We start from the raw sequence: 19910 nt of genomic DNA, 5'->3' as shown, positions 1-19910 counted from the left end.
TAAAATGAAGCTGTCTTGTCGGCCATGACTGTCCATATATGATAGAGTATCAGCAGAGTTTGTTTTAAAGAGATTACAGAGACATACCGCATGCCTCGGCATCTTCATAGCTCATCACTACTCCCGCAGATCCCGAGCTTTGACTAGTCACCCTCTGAAACTGTACAATTTCATTTGTACGGTGCTTGAGGCACGAATTGCACCATGCATCCCAGTGGACGGTGTCATTCTTGTAGTGCTGCGTGCCCTTCCGGAAGTATTCCCACCACTGAGAGACCGTCGGCATAGATCACTGATGATGGATAACGAGATGGGTTTCGCAGGGGAAGGTAACGCGCCGTAATCAACGTAACATTCAACTTCAACGAGACGCGCTTGCCCGGTCTCAGCTTCCGGGCGCGCAATGCACGTGACTATCTATGATATCATTACGGCCTCATATGGCAGGTACAAGTCATGTGCGGGTCACGCATTAACTCCTTAACTTTCGTCAAACCTGGGTTTAACGTGGGAAACTGGTCAAACCCGGTCCAGGAGGCAAGGGGTTCAGCCTTAACCGGCCCATCACTGAGTCCAACTCCAACCGTTACGAGCGGAGATTGAACTCCGGCACCTCGGCATGATGAAGGAGCAACGCGACGTGTCACGAGACCACCGGCACGCCCCCGTGCCGATAAGTCCAAGTCAGAATATTACGCAATGGAATCCACGACGCAAATCCTTTGCAACCTGTATTGCAACGGTTGCACAAATGGCACGCACGCAAAATGAGTGCGACTGTTACGCAAAAGTACTGAGAATTATACTACCGACATTTGCACGAACGCCCCTTGGATTTTTTCACCAGATTCTGGGCTGGCCGTGTACAATGTCGGTAGAGACAGACAACGGCCTAGTACCCGGTGACGTGAGTCGGGGAATTGTGAATTCACTAATGCAGTGCACGTGGCACGTTAAGCTTAAGATTGTGGCTCCCGTGCGCGGTGTTTGCGGTGACTGGCATCCTACACTAACACTAATTGCCTCCTTACCCAATCGGAAGTCACCAGGCCTCAAAGGACTGGCGACTGTACGTTCCCCGTCACGTTCACCCCCTAAAGTCGGGCTTGAAGTGTCCACGGCATGGACGCTGCTCGCGTCAAGGTGCGCAGACATTCCGTGCAGGGTCGCGCACGTATTGAAGCGTCTGCTTAGGCACAGCTGCGCCTGACCTCACAACGTTTAGGGCAGCTACAGGCAAAGAAGGACTCTGAAGGCCAAATTACTCGCGGAGACATCGCTACTTTGTTACGGGACGGAAATGTATCCCTTGCTCGGGCCAAGGCAGCAAAGCTCATCAAAGAAGATGCACTGGGAGATGTGTTAGAAGTGTTGGGAATGCATCTGGGCGTTGTGCTAGACCACTTTCATGAGTTAGAGCGTAGGTACGTGGAAGGAATCGTGTCGAACCGATGCGACGTGTGACCATACGACCTGTAACAGTACACCCCCAAGTCCAGTCATGGTGGAAGCTGCATCAACTATCATATTCGCGGCCCCCCACCTTGATTCTAAGGGTCAGTCACCGTTATCTTTCTTAACACCGCCTCAATTCCGACGCCTCAGCGTCGCAGAACTCCATGTCGTGAGGGATATTCTTGCTGAGGCACTGGGCCCCGACTTTGCGCGCTCAGCCGTCACAAATCGCGACAGCTACGTGTCTGAGAAGGTGGGTGCATCTTGGTAGAGCGGGCTGACATTTTCTCACCGAGGACAGGTCGTACAAGCTCTCAACATACCCAACCCTTCTATAGCAGATTTGGACGAGTTTCTCAGCAGCATTGCGAAAGCGACAGGTGTCAAGTGGACCCCGGAATTGATGCCAGAACAAAGGTTGGAACTCTGATCCCGTATGTCCAGTACATCACAAGGCCCTGACTTCATTAGAGTGGATGCGCTCTCTGAGCTTCTAGACCCGTCTTCGCCGACACCTGTTGTTGATATGCCTCGGTTGAGGTCCTTGTGTGTACATGGTACGAGCAAGAAAAATCTGCCTTCCACTGCCCGTTATTTTCCTGATTCGCTTTTGCAGGCATCCCTGATCATCCACCGTGGCTGAGACCTAGGATATGGAGGTATGCGTTCTTCCTCAAGACGAACTATAGCTCCATAACCATCCGTTAGATTGCTCCTTGGTACCCTTCCGGTATTGAGGTCCAGTTGGGGAACTGAAGCTAAGAAACATAGGAATGATTATTATGTGCGTTCCATTACCATCACATCCTTTGTCTGATTAACCCGCTGCGTTAGGATCTCGTGCGCCGACTACTGGAGCCGTTCTCTACCCTTCCTCCCCCTTCGAAGCCGCTAGCTCCTTTAGATGACGGCCTGTTGAATGTGTACAGGGAATTGAACCGTGTTCCGAGGGGTCTTTTTGAAGCACTGGAGGAAGATACTGAACAGCCCGAGCCTTCTCCGCTGGACGATTCAGCTCCTGAAGATATTAGGATTTCCTGTGCCGGGAATCTGAACGCCCGACTCCGAGCTATCCAGTTGGCTGAACATGGTGGACCTGCTGAGCAGTTCACGCCAGAGATTCGTCTTGAAAGTGATGACGACGCTGAGCCTCATCTTGCCCAGCGAACTCTTCTTGATCAGACAGCTCCTGGCGTATCAACGACATTGCACCCTTCGCACGCTTTCAGCGCTGCACCTGCACCGGAAAGACATGCCTCAGCCTTGCTTCGTCTACTTTATATCCATTCTCGCCTTAATCCAGCTAATCGCTCTCCACACATCGCGTCGCTCCTGCTGCCCCTCTATACCGTCTTGAGCAGGGAAATTGACTCGCAGGATTTGCCTCATATCGAGGCAGATACGTTCTGGGTCTTCGAGGCCATGGTCGGCGAGTTTTCCGAGTTAGAAGACGAGGAGGGCGGTGGAGTTTGGATGCAGAGACTCGGTGAACGTCTTGCGTGGGCAGATGATGATTTAGCTTCGAACCTAGTACGTGTGATCCCTAGCTTCAAGGTATAGCTGCTGATGGTGTTTCCAGAGGGCAAAGGGTTTGGACCCGGCTCTCCCTCACTATTCATAGTAAGCGCAGTCGTCATTGTTGTGTCTGCACAAATCTCATCGTCGACTTTAGCCGCTGGCTGGCTCCGTTGCTCACTCACACCCTCCCGCTCACGGCTGTCTTCGCTGTGTGGGATGCCCTCTTTAGTCGACCCCAGGCGACCAAGACTTCGAATCCGAAGCTGGATTATCTACTTGATATATGCGCTGGCATGTTAATTCGGGCCAAGGGTCCTCTCACTAGGTCTGTCGTTAATGCCATCTTTTCGCGTTCTGTCTGACGAGATACTCAGGCTCGGAAAGCCACAGTATAAGTCATCTAGCCTTTGGGCCGAAGACGATACACTTCCACCTCCATCGCCTCTGCGTGCCTGGGAACTGAGCGACGCTTTCATGGAAGGCATGGCGCTTTTGCAGACGTATCCGGTGGATGCTGTGGGGGGTATCGACAGCGTACTGGAAACTGCGCTAGAATTGCTCCGTCGTCGAGAAAAACAAATGAACCCGGCCACGGCAGTAAACACAACTCTAGGCGCTCGAATTCGAGACACAATCTGGAGAGGTTTCACGAACCAAGTGACCGATGTATCACCCGAGGAAGATGGAGACACAGAGGATGAGGACGAAGATGAAGACGTCGATTCCTCTGATGAGGACGGTAACGAAACGGAACCCGTTCAGGCCCAGAGGAACTCGGGTTTGACTTCGCGCTTGGCAAGTACGGTGTGGAAGGGTATCACGAACCAAAGCTCTATGGAAGTCCCGTCTTCTCCTATGCCTCCAAGTTCTCCCTCTCCAAGTTCGGCTTCACTCCCGTCGCCAAAGTCAGAGACCAGTCAGTCCTCTGCTTTGACCTCCAGGCTAGCTACATCTGTCTGGAAAGGAATCACCAACCAGAGCTCGATGGAAGTACCGCCGTCGCCCATCCCACCGTCGTCTCCAATGAGCTCAGGTACACAGTCGCCACTTCCAGATACTCCGAGTACAACATATGGCCGTTCGCCGTCGCTACCTCGTAGCAGTATCTGGGACTATGCGGAGAAACTCAAAGATTCTGATACAGCAGCAACGCTAGCAAAAGTAAGCACGAATTGGAAAGTGAAGGCTTTGCAGGCATGGAACCGCACTAGCGCCCCAGGAACAGCAAGTACCCCCTCAACTCCTGCCGCTATGTCATCCGGACTTTGGGGACACTCCGCGGATGATCGCAGGGACTCGTTTGGGTCTACCGTCTCCGAGCAGGTCGGCGGCACATCCAACAGGGGGCATGTCTTCCGGCCAGGTCATACCGATCTCTACTCCCCTCCTCCTAGACCCGCTTTCTTCCGTCCGCCTCGTGACAGCATGTTCCCCCAACCCCGAAGAGAGATGTCAGAGTCCTCCTCACATGCTGAAGACATCTCTCCGCAGTCAGAGACGGGTATCTTAGAAAAGACAAAGCATCTTCAAGCATCCCTCGCCTCTCTGACAGGTTTGCAGCATCCTCCGCCAAAACAGACACCAAGGACTGGGCCGCGACCCCTGCTTCTGAGTTCATCGTCATTAATAACGGCACCCAACGGCACGTCGAAGGTCGTTAATGTCTCGAGCACGCCCACACCACAAACTAGACAGACTAAACAGTGGTCGGAGGTCATGCAGGCCAGGGGCCATCCAACGCGAAGCGCCTCTCAATCCTCAGTTTCCACGACATTGTCAGTGTCCCGACCCGGCGATCGCAGCGACTATGAGTCAGATGCCGCCGGTAACCGGACCAGTCGAATTGTGCCCCTCCACAGATCGAGGTCTCCTATGGCACCCAATTTCAGGTTCGCCCAGAATCGACCCGTATCGACTTCGTCAACTGCGTCTTCAGATAACGGACCCTCGAGGCCCTCGAGCTCTTACGCAACTGCTCGAAGGCAGGCGGACAGCTCTTCGGAAAAGGGTTGGGGCAGGGTAGACCTTCCGGACTCGCCTACCACTCTTCCTTCTTCACCCCCTCCACGGACGCCAACCTCATCCGCGTTGTTTATGAACGGGGTGACGATCGAAAATCCTGAACAGCAGCGTGGGTCAGTGGTTCTCAGCCCATCTCATGAACCGACGCTGGAGCCTCCTTTCCAAGGTAGAAGTGCTGCCAGGAGGAAGACACCCCCATTAGCTGATGTGGATGCGAGCGAGGCATCGGATTCGTCAGCTCCAACCCCTTTCAAAAATTCTCGACTGCGATCTAAACGTGTTCCCGCGCGGCTAGCAGCCTTACGCATTGAGGACGATATACAGCCGAACACAGTAATTGAACAATCGGATCATAGTGCCAACTCGTTGGCACCAGAGCCAACAGACTATGATTTAGCATCGACTCCCAGGGCCACCGCTTTTGACTTTAACGGTGGATCGACGGTATCACCCCGGCCCCGTTCGCCTCGACGGACGCGTAAAACATCGACCGAAGGGCGGGAGATCCGAACGCGTAAAATCTCAGCGGAAGGAAGAGTTCGGAAAACATCCTCTGATAATCATCGTCCCACCGACAGCGCAGCGGAAGAAGGTGACGACGAAGGCTATAATGATCTACTGAGCGCATACGAAAGTGAAGACGGCCCCTAGAATGTCTTGAGTTCTTCAATTGTCAATGACACCACGACCATTACTTATTTGCATCATATGCATGGACTCTGCATCCCATCGAACATACTCACTATTATGTTAGGCCATCCTGTGTTGAATTGTGTGTGCACATTGCTATCCAAAATTGTATAGATTTGATATTACGCCTGTGAAAATAGCTCCGTCTCGTGGATTCCGCGATAAACCTCGAGTAAAATTGGGAAGTGGGGTAGGGTGTCCTACGATATTGTAAACACACAGCAGATTGATATTACCATGAACACCTACGTTGTAAGCTATCTCCATCGTGAATGCGCCACAAGATGTCCGTCTTATAGCGGAAAGATAGTAACGAACGTTCCATCTTTGAAGGCCCTCGTTGATAATGAAGTCTTTCAGCGACCCTGACGGGATGAAACGCCGCACAGCGTAGAGGGGCATGGAAGGATAACCTTTGTGCGTCTCTAGCTGAATTCCATGAGGCGGTATCGAGATTACTGATTCTGCTGAATGGTCTAAATGTAACGTCCGCCGCTTAACATCAAAGGTACGTACCCCATAGAACCTGTGAACACCTTGACCAGAGCATGAAAGCCAAGACGATAACCAACACTATACGTGCACGCAAGCTGGCGCGAAACTTTGATGGGCGTCAATCGCTGCTTCGACTTGTGCTCAGCGGTGCACATACTAGAGGCCACAGAACTGCGATTATTACGGAAAATACGGCATCTTTCCAGGACAGCGCTCGGTATCCTTCCACGACGCGACCACTTCCGTCGCGTGCAAGGTGCCAGTTTTCCACTCTATATTCACAGTAGCCAGGCCATTCGTGCACGGTGAATTCGGGGTTGGTCAGGGGTAGCGGCTGCCTCCAGGACCGCATTATACATGGAGCGAAAACATATAGGTCCGGTTCCAAGTAGTAAGACAGTGCAGATGCCCAGGACACAGGTGCCCCTGCTAAAGTGCTGCTCGCAGTGCAAGTACTGCCACAGTGTCAGTCAATGACCGATGTCAGCTGAACTTCTGTCACACGTCACTGTCATTGTGCCACATACTTGATATCCTACTAGATCCCCTTGCGATGCTCCGAATATTTGAGTCTTTTCTCATTACTCACAAAGAAGTGTCAAATGGATGGTGTAAGACAAGAGTCTTTCGAACCCTATCACTGTGTATGACCGACTTCGTTGTGTCTTGGAGTCTCAGTCCCTTGGATCTAGACTAGTAGGTTCAGCTGCTGAATATTCAATCTGTCAGCCGCCGACGGGTGTTTCAAAACGACCAGCAGGTCTTCCGGACGAGTGAAACTCGCTTTTCGTGGGTCGTCGGGGTGGCTGACGCTTTCTCATCCTCTCACGTCTTTGTGGGCGATGGTGTTCTCCCAGATTGGGTTTACATCGCTTTTACGATCGCTTGGATTGGCCCAGGGATTGCTAAAGCCTGCCCCGGGTGCGCTGGACCCAAATGCCCCTCAACAAAGTCTCTCGACGCAGGCGACGACGCTTCCTCAAACTTCCCTGAACGCCTTCGCAGCGACACTTCATGACTCTCCCGCATCCGTAGAAGTTCTCGACAGCGGCGACTGCTATGTTCAGAATTATACCGGCCCCAGCCTCATTGACTCTTACTCTCCATTTGATCCTGTGAAAGCTACTATCTATCGTTACAGGCAGCAACAATCGGTCAATCTGGGGTCTTGGTCTGTCACAGTTTTCAGCTTTCACTGACCTCTTCTCCAGTACTAAAGCACTCCCATATCAGGTTCGTGCATGAACAGTGGATGACACCCTCGACTTTCAAGTGTTCTTCGGGCAAGCAGTTGTCCGAACATGACATTGCTTCAGGCTGGGGATCAACCACAGCGGCTCGGGCCGTTCTGGAGAGACATTGGGACTCCTTCATCTCTCAGGAAGACTTCTATTACTTGGCTAGTATAGGTATCAATACTGTTCGCATCCCCATTGGATACTGGAGTCTTGGGCCGACATATTGTCGCGATACTGCTTTTGCGGATGTTGCTGAAGTCTATGCAAACTCGTGGAGCAGGGTAAAGCACGCGATCATCATGGCAGATCAAGCTGGTCTTGGAGTACTCGTCGATTTGCACGGCGCACCTGGGAGTCAGAACGGGCAGCCACACTCGGGCATATCTGACGGCCAGACCACCCTTTTCGCCGATCCTTCCAACGTGGAGAAGACTATGCAAATCCTTACCTTCTTAGCGGGCGAGCTGAGCGAGGTCACTAACGTGGTCGGCGTGCAAATCCTGAATGAACCCAAAAATGTGGACAGCTTGGAGGACTTCTGTGGGTGCAGGTGTCCTGCAGAATGTTGTCACGTCATGCTGAGACACCTAAAACAGATACCGAAGCTATCATCAGGATACGCAATGTGTCCTCTGCGGCGGAAGCTCTCCCGCTGTATATCCACGATGGCTTCGACCTGACCCGGTTCAGCCGCTACGTGGGAAATCGATCTGACTTCGTCGTTCAGGATCACCATTCCTACTTTGTCTACACATCTGCGGATGAGAACGAAACTGCGTCTGACCATGCTACTGACGTACGATCGACGGTCTTAAACGACTTAGACTATGCTTCGCGGACAGGGCATCGGAATCTTGTCGTGGACGAATGGTCCTGTGCACTAGCACCTCAAAGCCTGGCCGAAGAGTCGGACAAAGGCGGCGCGCAACAGCGCTTTTGCACGGACCAGTCTATCGCATATTCTTCTGCAGTTGCCGGGTGGGGCTTTTGGGGTGAGATTCCCATCGATCGTCTTTTTCGGGTGTGTCTAAGGATTGTCTTTGCTCTCCAGCTTACATGAAAGAAGATTGCGATAGTGACCCGGGATGGTGCTTCAGGGCAGCTGTCGGAAACTATTTGCCTCCTACCTTTCCTTCTTATCCTGCCGACTCGCGTCAGCCTACCCTTGACGGAGAGCCTGCACTGCTTGTCGCTTCTCGGCGGCGATTATCTACGCACCAAGTCGCTCTCGACTCCACTCAGTCCGGACACAACAAGGGTTACTCTGATGGCTTTCAGACAGCGCTGGTATTCGCTTCATACGGTATGTCTAGGTTAGGCTTCGTAGACCAGTATGTTATGGATAGTCTATCATCGTTAGCTCCGACTCAGGTGGTGAGTGGTGAGGAAGAGAGTTACAGGGAGTGGTTTATGAGAGGGCTAGAGGATGGGGAGGCGACAATTCTTCCGAATATGGACGGAAATTCCTATTAACTATTTTTAGACGGACTCGCGCCGGTGTGGCGGGTATTATGCAGAGCTTGGCCTGCATCATCTTTGGGCTACCACTTCATACTACTACTTTCGCACCATTGCTAAGTATCAGACGACACCCAACATACCCTTGAGATACCGCCAATTATGCCACTCCTTCCAAAATTCCCGCCCGGTGCTAGCCCGCCATGGCCTAAATATCTGTGGTGTTGCCTGAGGCTCCTCTTGACTGAGCCCGCCTACATATGGTTGCTCGCCTCTCCAGTTATCTTCGTTGATGCGATCGTTACCCAACTGATTATACGCTACATTCCATGTGGGTTATGACTCGCAGTAGCTCCAGCAAATCATGACCGCGCCGTCTAGACACAGAAATCGATTGGAGGACTTACATGAGCCAAGTGGAGCTGTATATCAAAGGAGTACGCGATTACAGCCTTATAGAAGGACCCACGGGGCCGCTTGTGTGAGTTTTGTGTGCTGCTCTGCTCTTGGCCCCCCTCGTCATGCTTGCCAAGATACCCAGCAGGCCACGTCTATGTCCATGAATTCCTATATTTGCTCACCGGCAAAGGGTCGAACGTTGGGCTCAGTCAACAGATCTATGCCCTTCTATACATTCTCAGCCTCATCATCATGTGCTCCATCTATAGGCAGACTAGAGGTGTGCCCAACTGGCTCGTGCTGCTGCTTCCTCTAAGCAAAAGGCTTCACTCTATCTTCGTTCTACGCCTATTCAACGATTGCTGGTCTGTGGTGGCCGTCGAGGCTGCTGTCTTAGCTTATCAGAGAGGTCGTGATGACCTCGGGACCATCCTATTCAGGTTCGCCCGATGTAGATCATTGTAACGGACTGCTATGATGCTTATATCTTATCCAGTGCTGCCCTGTCAGTGAAGATGTCGGCTCTCCTCTTCCTCCCGGGTGTTCTCGTTATTTTGTTCAAGCGCCACGGACTGTTACAGACGCTGAGACATGTCGCGCTTCTCATGATAACCCAGGTTCTCATAGCTTCCCCTTTCCTCGTGGAGAATTCATGGGCATATACGACTCGAGCTTTCGAGTTTTCGCGAGTATTTCTGTACAGATGGACAGTTAACTGGCGTTTTGTCGACGAAACTACATTCTTGAGTCCAGGATGGGCGCGAGGGCTTTTACTAGGTCACATCACGGTTTTGTGTGGTTTTGGTCTTGTCAAGTGGTGTCGAAGAGATGGTGGCGTATGGGCGATTTTGAGCAGGGGCCTCCGTCGACCGACTCTCCCTGCCCACTTAGCGCCTGTCACAGCTGACCGTAAGAGTTACTATTCTTGCAGGGTTCGCTCCTGATCATTATGCTGTTTCAGATGTAGCCACAATCCTCTTCACCTCGAACTTAATCGGCATTCTTTTTGCTCGCTCTTTGCATTACCAGTTCTACGCATGGTACGCGCAACAATTGCCCTTTCTGGCGTGGAGAACCAGATACCCGATTGCACTCAAGTAAGAACCCATATATCATCTATAGCCCAACTCGAATGGTTGAACAAACTTTCAAGGATTGGCTTACTGATGTCCATTGAATATTGCTGGAATGTCTACCCATCAACACCGCTATCGTCCGGTCTCCTAGCTTTGGGAAATGCTGCGTTGGTGGTTGGTATATGGTTCGGCTACTCGGAAGGCAAGGACGGACGCTAGCACAATAGATTACCTACCGTCCTGTATCAATAACGTAGGTTGTGCATCACCAGTGTTGTCTACGGCGATTGCTATCCTCTGCCCGTTAGGCACGCTGGCCCTAACCCTAGCCGCATGCCCCACGCGCGCGAAAGCGATCGGACTGGACGCGCTCATCTACTACATAGTACTACTTATAAGTTACAGCGTACGATCATTCACTCAGGCGGATCTGTCTCTCAAGAGGTTAGCTTCGTCCTACAGCCTTGGCTGAACTCTGCATCCGTCTGTGCCCATGTCGCCCGACGCAGTTCTTGTAACTTATGCTGCGTCACCTACGTTTCTCTCCTCAGACCTATGGAAGCAGTTTCAAGCTGCTCTTCTAGCTCAGCTGCCACTGCAAAACATTCACTGGAAGTCAACATCGCGGCCCTCTATTAGGACCATACAGCAACTAAACGTCAAGTTGGTTCCCCTGGATAGTATTCGCGATGAGCAGACGACACAAATACCCCTGACAATCCTGGAGAGGCCACTGCTGAACTTGTATATAGTCATCTGCGAGGTAAGTTGTAAGTCCTCGGAGTAGCTATTTTCCTCTTAATCCCGTCCCCAGGATCACGAAGCATACAAAAATTCAGTCCGAAAGCAGATCAAAGACTGGCACTCGATTGTAGTACAACGCAAGAGCCAAGAATGGTTGATATTGTATATGGACAGGTCCGATATGAAGGCACCGGCGCCGAGCTTTTTTCAGGTGAAAGCATCGGTGCTCGACAAGATCAAGGCCGATTTCAATATTGATAAAAGAGATAGGTACATTAGAGCGACTCGGCCCATCCATTCTTGAATTTGACGAGATCTTAGATGCGTGCAGATTGCTTGGTCTCCAAATTTCGATAATCCCTCCGTCTGGGTGGATGTCATCACGAAAATAAAGGACGGTTTACTTTCTGCGTTTGATGCCACTGTGATGCAAAAGGAAGATGAGGTCAGGCGTTCGGAAAGCCAGAGACAGATGCCTGGGTGGAATTTCTGCACCTTCTTTATTCTGAAGGTGCGTTTCTACTTCACTGTAAGATATGTGGGAACTCACATGCGAATCAGGAAAGTCTGGCTAGCTCCTTCGAGGGAGTCGGCTTATATGATGATGCCCTTCTTCAATACGACGAGCTTGAAGCTTCTTTCTACCAAGTGCTGCGGGAGAAGAATCTCTCGTGGTTCGGGACTTTAATCTCTCCTAGTCCTAATGATGACTCTATGCCTCTATTGTCTACGACGAAGAAGCCGTATCGGGACCTCATCCTCGCGAACACTATCTCTGTCTTCGACTTCAGGATATATTTGCTTGCTCGTCAGTGTAATCTGCTCGGAAAGATGGGGAGAGTCGTCGAAATAGGGAGAAAATCCTCCGCCTTCCTAAGTGCATTCGGTAAGAGGCTTCTGGACACGAAGGTACGATTATATCCTTGGCATATATCTTCGCTGACCTATTTTTCCAGGAGACAATCCCCACCGGATTCGTAGAGTCTTGGGTATATTCTTCCGCTCTTAGTGTCGTCGACCAGTGCGATAGATGGGCGTCCGAGTTACAGCTTGACGAGAATTCTGGGACTACTTTCGATGCTATCAAGGGCGAACTCCTGGAACTTGCCCGTCACCAGGTGAGTCATATTTCGTTTGACCACACTCCTTTCCGAGTCACATCAGCTCGATACAATAGGCGTTCAACTGCGGTATTTGCCGATGAAACCGCCGTTCTCTACCAGTTCTTTTCTGCCGCCAGAACACCTGTCTCGTCCTGTAGACCCGAGCGAGTATTCCATATCACAATCAGAACTCCTAGCTTCTATCAAGGACGAAGAAGCATTCTACGACCTTTATATACGAGTAACAAATAGAGCGATCGAACGGTATGCCAAAGCCCGCAGGCGCAAGTTTGCTTTGAAGCTGCATGGAAGTTTGGCAGCGCTGGATGTGTAAGTCGGGTAGCAATTTCTTCTGGTTCTTGAAGCTTAATGGTGCGTAGCCACAGGAGTCGTCTTCCCGCTGCTCTGCAGACATTCACCTCTTTACCTGCTCATTATGCTCCCCATGGATGGACGTCTCTCGAAGCCCTGGCTCTGTTCGAAGCGATGAATGCACATTCGCGTCTTGACAAAGCAAAGGATACCGAGTGGATCCATGTCTTGCTGGCCTTTTTGAAGACTTACGTGCATAGCACGGAGGACGACTTGCTGATACAGATGGACAACAAGAAGGAATACCTCCAGAATCTCCTTCAAGCTTTGCATGATGCGACTGGGGAACTCGTCACTGGTGAGGCAATCCCTCTAAGCACTACGTTCGAAGGTTAAAAAAATCTATATAGACCTGTTTCACACGGATTATGACATACTGTCAGTACAGGTCAATGCACGGGAGGCTGAGATCGCTGAGACTCAGGATGGTTCATATTTGAATGTCTCAGTTACCAATCATCTGCCTTGCGTAAGTCAAAGAGACATGCCTTACGCCTTCGCAACATTCTAAATGGTTGTTTAGGATATTCTCGTCGACGAAGTCAACGTGATGCTTGCTGGGCCAGATACAGAGAAACTTAGGTACACGGCGAAGGTGGATGTATTGCAGCCAGGAACCGCGTCCCTAAAGTTGTTCTGTGCCGTAAGTCGTATTGCCTCATGTGAAGAGCGGCCGTCTGACTCGAGGACTTCCTTAGATGCCTACTAATGGCACTCATGTCCTGGACAGCACAGAGATCCGTGTCCGCAAACTAGTTTTCCAATCGCTCCACCGCAGGAATCATGCAGCGGGCCAGAACCCACGGGTTCGGGAGGATAGTCCTGTTTTAGTGCACGTCCCGAGGGACCCTAGAGCTCTGAGTGTTTCAGCGCGTCAACCTGATTCTAGTGAGTTATTCTCAAATTTCTCAGGCGACGTCTGACTGTCTTTAAGTCGAACTTGGATGCTCAGCTCAAGTCCTGGTTTCCATGTCATCGGGACGCAATTCGTTGTCCAGCGCCCAGCTGACGTTGTCGAGCCCAACGGGCGTGCAGTTCAATCATAAATCCGCCACTTTCCTTGGAAATGAGGAGAGGGCGGTCGAATTTCAAGAGGACCGCGTCACAATCAAAGGCGTAGAACGCGACAGTGTCGTCGCATTTCTCGTGCCCTACACTGATGCACAGCCATTCCAAGCTTTGGTGAAGCACTTGGCTCACACCTCCGTATTGCGATACTAATGCCATTGCAATGCAGACGATCAACATGCTGGTTGAATATGTCACCTCATCTGAGCCTGACGTCACTCGCGTATTGCACGCTGCCAGAGTGGTGGCGACTTCCTTACCTGTAGCGGTGAATGTCCAAGACTTTTTCCGCGGATCAAGGTGCGTGCGGAGTGTGCAAAAATACGGCCTGCAGTAGTGACCAGAGTTAGCAGACTATTTTCACAGTTCACAGTATCCACAACATCACATCAATTTGTGCGCATCAAAGAGGCAGAATTGTCTGTCGTCGGCAGTAACCCTGACGGCGTGCAGGTCGAAGGTCGTGATCCCGGTCAAAATAAGATTATAGTAGGCTATCTATGCCCTGGATGACCGGACTTCCACTGAGCAGAGCGAAAGACTGTGACACCAGCCCAGCCTGGAAACTTCCTGTTCCGCTTAATCTCCAAGCATGGCCCAGGTGGGTCGGGATTTATTGATACTGATCGTCCTCTTTAATGAGCTACGAAGTGCGGGACTCCCTCCGGCTATCAATCAAATATAATATGCTACGGGATGGTAGGCTCGTCTACATGACTAAACCAATCCGAACTTACCTGCCTTCTCCTCAGAGATCGAAGCGTTGGTAACACGAGCGGTAGACCGCTTGTCCAGTAGTGCAGCGATCCGGACAAGTGATGCTCCGGTAATCGTTGACTCTCTGTTATCAAGCCTAGAAGGCGATGCATCTTGGATAGAGCACTACATTGTCACGGGCGTTATGCGGTTACCAAAAGGAATCAAGTTCCCGCAAGAGATGTTCTTGGAACATCTTGAGGTTCAAAAAGTGAGGTTGGGCCAGTTGTATAGTACCATACTGACTATGAGTGTGCAGGCTCTCAATGAACAGTGTAAGGAATTGTCAAACGAAGGGTGGCGGGAGATACGCATTCCCGTGGACGTCCCAAGGATGAATGTAAGTGGAGAGGTCGCCAGCTAGTCCGAGTACTCATGCACGGATGTGAAGATCATCGCTGCTGCGAGAATCCGTATCCTCTCAGATCCATTCGAGGCGGATACGAATAAGCGGCTCCCGCTATACGCTGGTCAACCTATCCCAGCTGAGTTGACGGTCACGACTTCGTTCCACTGGGGAGGCAGGTCAGAGGATAAAGATAAGACGTACAAAATGCGATTTGACGTGGAAGAGTTGATCAAAGAGTGGCTGGTCAGTGGCCGGAAACGAGGTGATTTCATAGCCAAGGTATGTTCAAACACCATCTTACGCGATTATGGTTGACGGAATTTCAGAATGGCGAGACTTACACCATTCCTATTACTCTTATCGCACTGCATCATGGCGAGCTCCCACTGCCCAAAGTTGCTGTAACACCGCTGCCGTTGGCAGGGGAGTATGCCATGGGGTCGCTCGCTCTTCCGAGCGCAGAGACCTATCAGATGCACGGAGCGGAGAAAGTACTAGTGCTGCCTAGGGGTGGCCGAAGTACTTTCGTTCTTGATATGGGATTCCATTCGGAGTCATAACATAGTGTTCACATACATGTAGGTCTGTGTCCGTCGTAATATACCGGTTGTATGTGATGGCATCGTACTCAGAGCAAACTCAGAAAATCTGGTAATCAGATCTAGTCTGAATCACGTGCCGGGAGATTCAGATGAGACCGAGTTTTCGCGTCTGCACCTCAAGCTCAAGACTTACAGAGCGGCTATCATACATCCTCTATATTCCTTGTCTTTGTCCCTCGCAATGCCTTCTCCAGAGGAAGCAAGCACGTCTTCCGCCCCTATTGTCTCCTTCAAGTCTCTTGGGCTGATAGATCCCCTCCTGGATGCTCTCGAGCAACTCAAATTCAAGACACCGACGGACATCCAGGCCGAAGCGCTTCCTCATGCATTGGAGGGGCGAGATATAATAGGCGTCGCCTCCACGGGTTCTGGAAAAACTGCTGCCTTTGCTCTGCCGATACTGCAGAAATTATGGGAGGAGCCTAAAGGACTATTCGCGTGCGTCCTCGCCCCGACTCGTGAGTTGGCCTACCAAATATCGCAGCAATTTGAAGCGTTGGGCTCGGCCATGGGCGTCCGCTGTGCGGTGATCATTGGAGGCACTGAGATGGTGTCGCAAGCTGTCGCACTAGCCAAGAAGCCCCATATCATCGTAGCAACCCCGGGAAGACTAGTGGATCATCTAGAGAATACCAAGGGGTTCAGTTTGAGGGGCCTACGATATTTGGTGTGTTCCTAAGGATTAAGGAAGACGCAAGTCGTTAAATCGTATTTTTCAGGTTCTGGACGAAGCCGATCGTCTGCTAGACATGGACTTCGGTCCCGCAATCGACAAGATTCTGAAGCTCATACCAAAGGAGCGCACCACATATCTATATTCTGCAACCATGACCACGAAAGTGGCTAAGCTGCAGAGAGCTAGCTTGTCTAATCCTGTTCGCGTCGAGGTCTCAGCAAAGTCAGTTCTATCCTTTTCGTGATGTATGATCTGATAGCCGAATCATGGATCAGATATTCGACTGTTTCGACACTCTTACAATACTACCTCTTCATCCCCTTAACTCAAAAGGATGTGCATCTGATCTACCTGGTTAATACTCTTGTACAAAATTCCATCATGATCTTCACGGGCACGGTGCAAAATACGATGAGGTGTGTTCACCTGCATTGAAACTAACCGGAAGCTGATCAGTCGAATCTCATAACAGACTTTCGATGATGTTACGAACTCTGGGATTCCCCGCCGTCCCCTTACATGGTCAACTTAGCCAGAGTGCCCGCCTTGGTGCACTGGGGAAATTCAAAAGTGGCGGTCGGAATATACTTGTTGCGACTGATGTCGCCAGTCGGTAAGTCCGCATACAACTATCGCGTATATCCATATTTGACAACGCATGTGCAGTGGTTTGGACATTCCATCCGTTGACATCGTCATAAACTTTGACATCCCGACACATTCCAAAGACTACATTCATCGAGTAGGAAGGACGGCTCGCGCTGGCCGTTCTGGGAAGTCGATCACTCTTGTCACACAGTACGATGTCGAGCTCATCCAGCGCATCGAGAGCGTGATTGGTAAGAAGATGGAGCTGTGGCCTACTGACAAAGAAGAAGTCGCGTTGTTACGAGAACGAGTCGATGAAGCGGCCCGTCTGGCTATACATGAACTAAAGGAACAAAATCAGGGAAAGGGCCACGCACGGAAACGTCGACGCGACGAAAGTGCAGGAAGGGATGACAGGGACAGAGATGACGACGTCATACAAGCGGATCTACCGAACCAGAAGAGAAAGTACAAAGGTAGACGGTGATAACTGCCCACTGCAGTGCTGAACGGGTATTGGACCCATTTGTAGCTCTTGCCTCAGAGGTTCTATGCACACGCGGATAACTCTTCATATTTCAGTCCAAGAACATGAGGTCCGATCGTAAGACGTATTTAGTGCCCTTCCCCACCGGAGAGCCCTCGTGTAGCATACATTGTTGACCATGCCTATGTCGATATCTTAGCATGCGCTCGTGTATACTGGGTGAGCAAAAATACGCGCCGATGAAGCAGTGCGGTGCCTCGTGTAAGAGGAGGAACAATGGTTTCAGTGGGTCTCCCCTTATGTTCCCTGTAAAACAGCGTCTGATGGGATGATAGAGTGTCAGTTAACAGAACGTCCTTAGACGACATATGCTATATTCGACGACCTACCTTGCCACCTTCGACACCATCTTCTACTCCGGAAAGGTAGATCAATAGCGTCCATTCCGACCTCGCCCCCGTATGGGGATCTCGGACTGAATCATCATAGTGAGGGCCGAAGTGCTGATTGACTGTATACTTGTACAGTCGAATGTTGGAGTTTAGCGAATGTACCACATGAGTGCCACCTTGTCTAGCGAGAGGGTGGAAACTTGGATAGGGGAACTGAGGTAAGTGCGGGCCAAGGATGTTAAACAAGTCGTGCGCAAAGGTCTGCGAGGTGACAGATAGACGGTCTGGCCACATGCATGAAGACGCATCAATATTATCGTTAGTCGGCGGTGCACTGGCGCGACCCACGGTTCACTCTGTCTGCCTCTCCTTTCTTCTTCGGGGGCGTGAGCTCCAGTGGCAAAGATTCGACGAACGAGATGTAGCGTTTACATTCCTCGGCCGTTAATAAGTTCTGTATTGTAAGCTCGTTAGAACGTCGACTACAGCGGTATTGACAACTTCAGGCCGTCGACGGCTGAGGACACGAACATCAATGAGAAGAATTTGATCCTCTACAAGGACCCTACATTCAAGATCCCTTTTCGGTTTCAACGAGGGAAACGCGGGCGGTAGTGCTGCCGTTCTAGCAGGCTCGGGTATACGCTTCTGTCCCTTCGCCATGGGGAGATTAGAGGCTCCGGGACGACGATTGGACGGCGAACGACAGTTCATACTATACTAATGGCGAGCCGTTATAGTGGTTACAAAGTAGGTATGGGGCATGCCCCATGGCTGAGTTGGTTACAGCGTCCGACTGTTATTGCGACGGAATCGGAAGGTCGTGAGTTCGAGCCTCACTGGGGCAGTATATTTTGCTTTTGTGTGGAGACACACCTTTTGGATTCACTATACGAGATGTCCCAATAAGAGTTGTAGGGGATTTTGTCTTCATTCGGACATTGTTACTGTCAATGGGGAAGCACATTTACAATGAGCAATAACAAGATGAGTCATGTGGTTCTGTTTGTTCTCACTGAAGATGTGGTCGCAAACACAGATCCTGCACAGGGCCGGGAACATTGTGTATTAGGACTTGTAGAACATCTAGACCGACAACATTTAGGCCTACAGGTGCACGCAGGACTGACATTTGAAAAATTCAGCTTAGAAGGCCCTTTTCCTGGTCTGTTTTCATGCATATCAGCATTTCTCAACTTCTGAAACATGTATTGCATTTTATTGTGAATACGGAGGGACTTTGATTCATTGAGTCAGGTATAAAAGGGGCTCTTCGATGCGGTAGGCGTTCTGGGAGATGCAGCACTGAATGCATTTCGACGCGTGTGACACGCTCCGCGCTGACTCGAGAGACCCATCGTGTATGCTACAGCGTCCCGCTTTCTGTTAAAATGGATTATCATGGCTATTCAGGGTATCAAAACCAATACGGGAGCTTTTTGTACCAGAAAACACCTGAATACATCAGCAGAATAGCAAAAGAGCATTCAACCACCTTTCAGCCACTTTCTGCAAGTCGACTCACGACAGAACAGGGTGTTGCGCCTCCCCATTGTTACTCACTAGGTACCGCACACGGCGTCCTTGGCAATCTGCTCCCAGACAATTCCAATCTATATGAGGGGATGAAGCAGTTGGAGGATTCACCCTATGCACAGGTTACTACTGTATAGTTTGGGACATTCAATAGTCTCTTTACCAGAATCTGCATCATATAGTTGAGGTGACTCGGAGTGATACAGATCGGGACCAACCAGGTCCAAATGTACTATCATTTTGGGGGTTCTCTCAAAGTCAGATTTTTTACTGAACTCCGAAATCTCAACTAATATGTAATGGGTGGCTTAGTGGGTTGGTATTACATAGGTGAATTGTAACCCATAGAGAACACCTGTGAAGTCAGAATTGTCATATCTTCTACCGTTGTTGAATGGGAGGATGTATACTGTCCAAACAGCCCATGTGTAACCATGAGAAACAGGCCTGATGCATTAGGGCCTGTTCGGTTGCGCGGGTAGGGTAGGGTAGGGTAGGGTTAGCTGGGCCCTCAGTTTCCCAGCGGTCCCACTGGCGTCTATTCTCACCCTGAGTCACAGAATGTGACATGCGCTATTTATGTATGGATCCTGCTTTCTTCAATTCTGGAGCTCAAACCCACGTGCGTTTATTCCTCATTTGAGCAGCGCAATGGTTCTTCGGCAACGGCCAGCTCTGCTGATTGGCCGAATACTCTAAAACTGACCGGTCAAGCTCGGCTTACCGGCATCGGGCACGGACGCCCATACAGGTGCGTGACAGACCTGGAGCTAGACTTGAGTCCACCAAACACGTTCTGCGAGACCTGCGAACGGGAAATTTCCTCGGTTGTATCCGAAACGCCACAAATTTCCTAATCCGTGTACTTTAACCCTACCCTACCCTA

General features: G+C 50.7%; 6 protein-coding genes and 1 non-coding gene across 7 annotated transcripts; 6 read left to right on the top strand and 1 right to left on the bottom strand.

Moving 5' to 3' along the window:
* Positions 1–1062: 1062 nt before the first annotated feature.
* On the top strand, positions 1063–5646 carry GLOTRDRAFT_120030 (uncharacterized protein; the record flags this gene model as incomplete). Its single annotated transcript, XM_007865254.1, has 12 exons — positions 1063–1143; positions 1195–1424; positions 1483–1556; positions 1614–1708; positions 1757–1872; positions 1927–2012; positions 2072–2114; positions 2164–2239; positions 2290–2985; positions 3035–3075; positions 3128–3298; positions 3348–5646. Exons 1-12 carry the CDS (start codon positions 1123–1125, stop codon positions 5644–5646), a joined length of 3948 nt encoding a protein of 1315 aa, XP_007863445.1. The 5' UTR covers positions 1063–1122.
* Positions 4118–6630, bottom strand: GLOTRDRAFT_72347 (uncharacterized protein). The gene is made up of 4 exons (XM_007865253.1): positions 6338–6630; positions 6202–6286; positions 5935–6149; positions 4118–5885 (listed from the first exon to the last, which is right to left on the bottom strand). The coding sequence occupies exons 1-4, from the start codon at positions 6530–6532 to the stop codon at positions 5808–5810; spliced, it is 573 nt and encodes a 190-aa protein (XP_007863444.1). The 5' UTR covers positions 6533–6630; the 3' UTR covers positions 4118–5807.
* A 392-nt stretch (positions 6631–7022) lies between these two features.
* Positions 7023–8742, top strand: GLOTRDRAFT_72346 (glycoside hydrolase; the record flags this gene model as incomplete). Its single annotated transcript, XM_007865252.1, has 3 exons — positions 7023–7351; positions 7414–7962; positions 8034–8742. The coding sequence occupies 3 exons, from the start codon at positions 7023–7025 to the stop codon at positions 8476–8478; spliced, it is 1323 nt and encodes a 440-aa protein (XP_007863443.1). The 3' UTR covers positions 8479–8742.
* A 270-nt stretch (positions 8743–9012) lies between these two features.
* On the top strand, positions 9013–10637 carry GLOTRDRAFT_114669 (glycosyltransferase family 58 protein). Its single transcript, XM_007865251.1, has 6 exons — positions 9013–9207; positions 9258–9357; positions 9410–9715; positions 9772–10184; positions 10237–10372; positions 10429–10637. Exons 1-6 carry the CDS (start codon positions 9039–9041, stop codon positions 10568–10570), a joined length of 1266 nt encoding a protein of 421 aa, XP_007863442.1. The 5' UTR covers positions 9013–9038; the 3' UTR covers positions 10571–10637.
* A 207-nt stretch (positions 10638–10844) lies between these two features.
* Positions 10845–15303, top strand: GLOTRDRAFT_104113 (uncharacterized protein; the record flags this gene model as incomplete). The annotated part of the gene is made up of 18 exons (XM_007865250.1): positions 10845–11114; positions 11166–11365; positions 11417–11606; positions 11657–12004; positions 12052–12213; positions 12260–12528; positions 12579–12868; positions 12921–13039; positions 13094–13213; positions 13269–13458; positions 13505–13752; positions 13808–13938; positions 13992–14091; positions 14179–14239; positions 14290–14337; positions 14391–14734; positions 14786–15022; positions 15070–15303. The coding sequence occupies 18 exons, from the start codon at positions 10845–10847 to the stop codon at positions 15301–15303; spliced, it is 3561 nt and encodes a 1186-aa protein (XP_007863441.1).
* A 186-nt stretch (positions 15304–15489) lies between these two features.
* GLOTRDRAFT_114666 (DEAD-domain-containing protein) lies at positions 15490–18154 on the top strand. Its single transcript, XM_007865249.1, has 9 exons — positions 15490–16012; positions 16065–16243; positions 16297–16437; positions 16494–16634; positions 16688–17278; positions 17334–17416; positions 17486–17772; positions 17837–17942; positions 18020–18154. Exons 1-5 carry the CDS (start codon positions 15527–15529, stop codon positions 17094–17096), a joined length of 1356 nt encoding a protein of 451 aa, XP_007863440.1. The 5' UTR covers positions 15490–15526; the 3' UTR covers positions 17097–17278; positions 17334–17416; positions 17486–17772; positions 17837–17942; positions 18020–18154.
* Positions 18155–18252: 98 nt separating this feature from the next.
* Positions 18253–18336, top strand: GLOTRDRAFT_t45. The gene has a single exon. It is a non-coding gene; the product is annotated as a tRNA-Asn (tRNA).
* The last annotated feature ends 1574 nt before the right edge of the window (positions 18337–19910 follow it).

This window comes from Gloeophyllum trabeum, assembly GCF_000344685.1.
Source record: "Gloeophyllum trabeum ATCC 11539 unplaced genomic scaffold GLOTRscaffold_00003, whole genome shotgun sequence".
Lineage (NCBI taxonomy): Eukaryota > Fungi > Basidiomycota > Agaricomycetes > Gloeophyllales > Gloeophyllaceae > Gloeophyllum > Gloeophyllum trabeum.
Note: the sequence above shows the minus strand (reverse complement) of the source record. Positions and strands in the feature narration are given on the sequence as shown.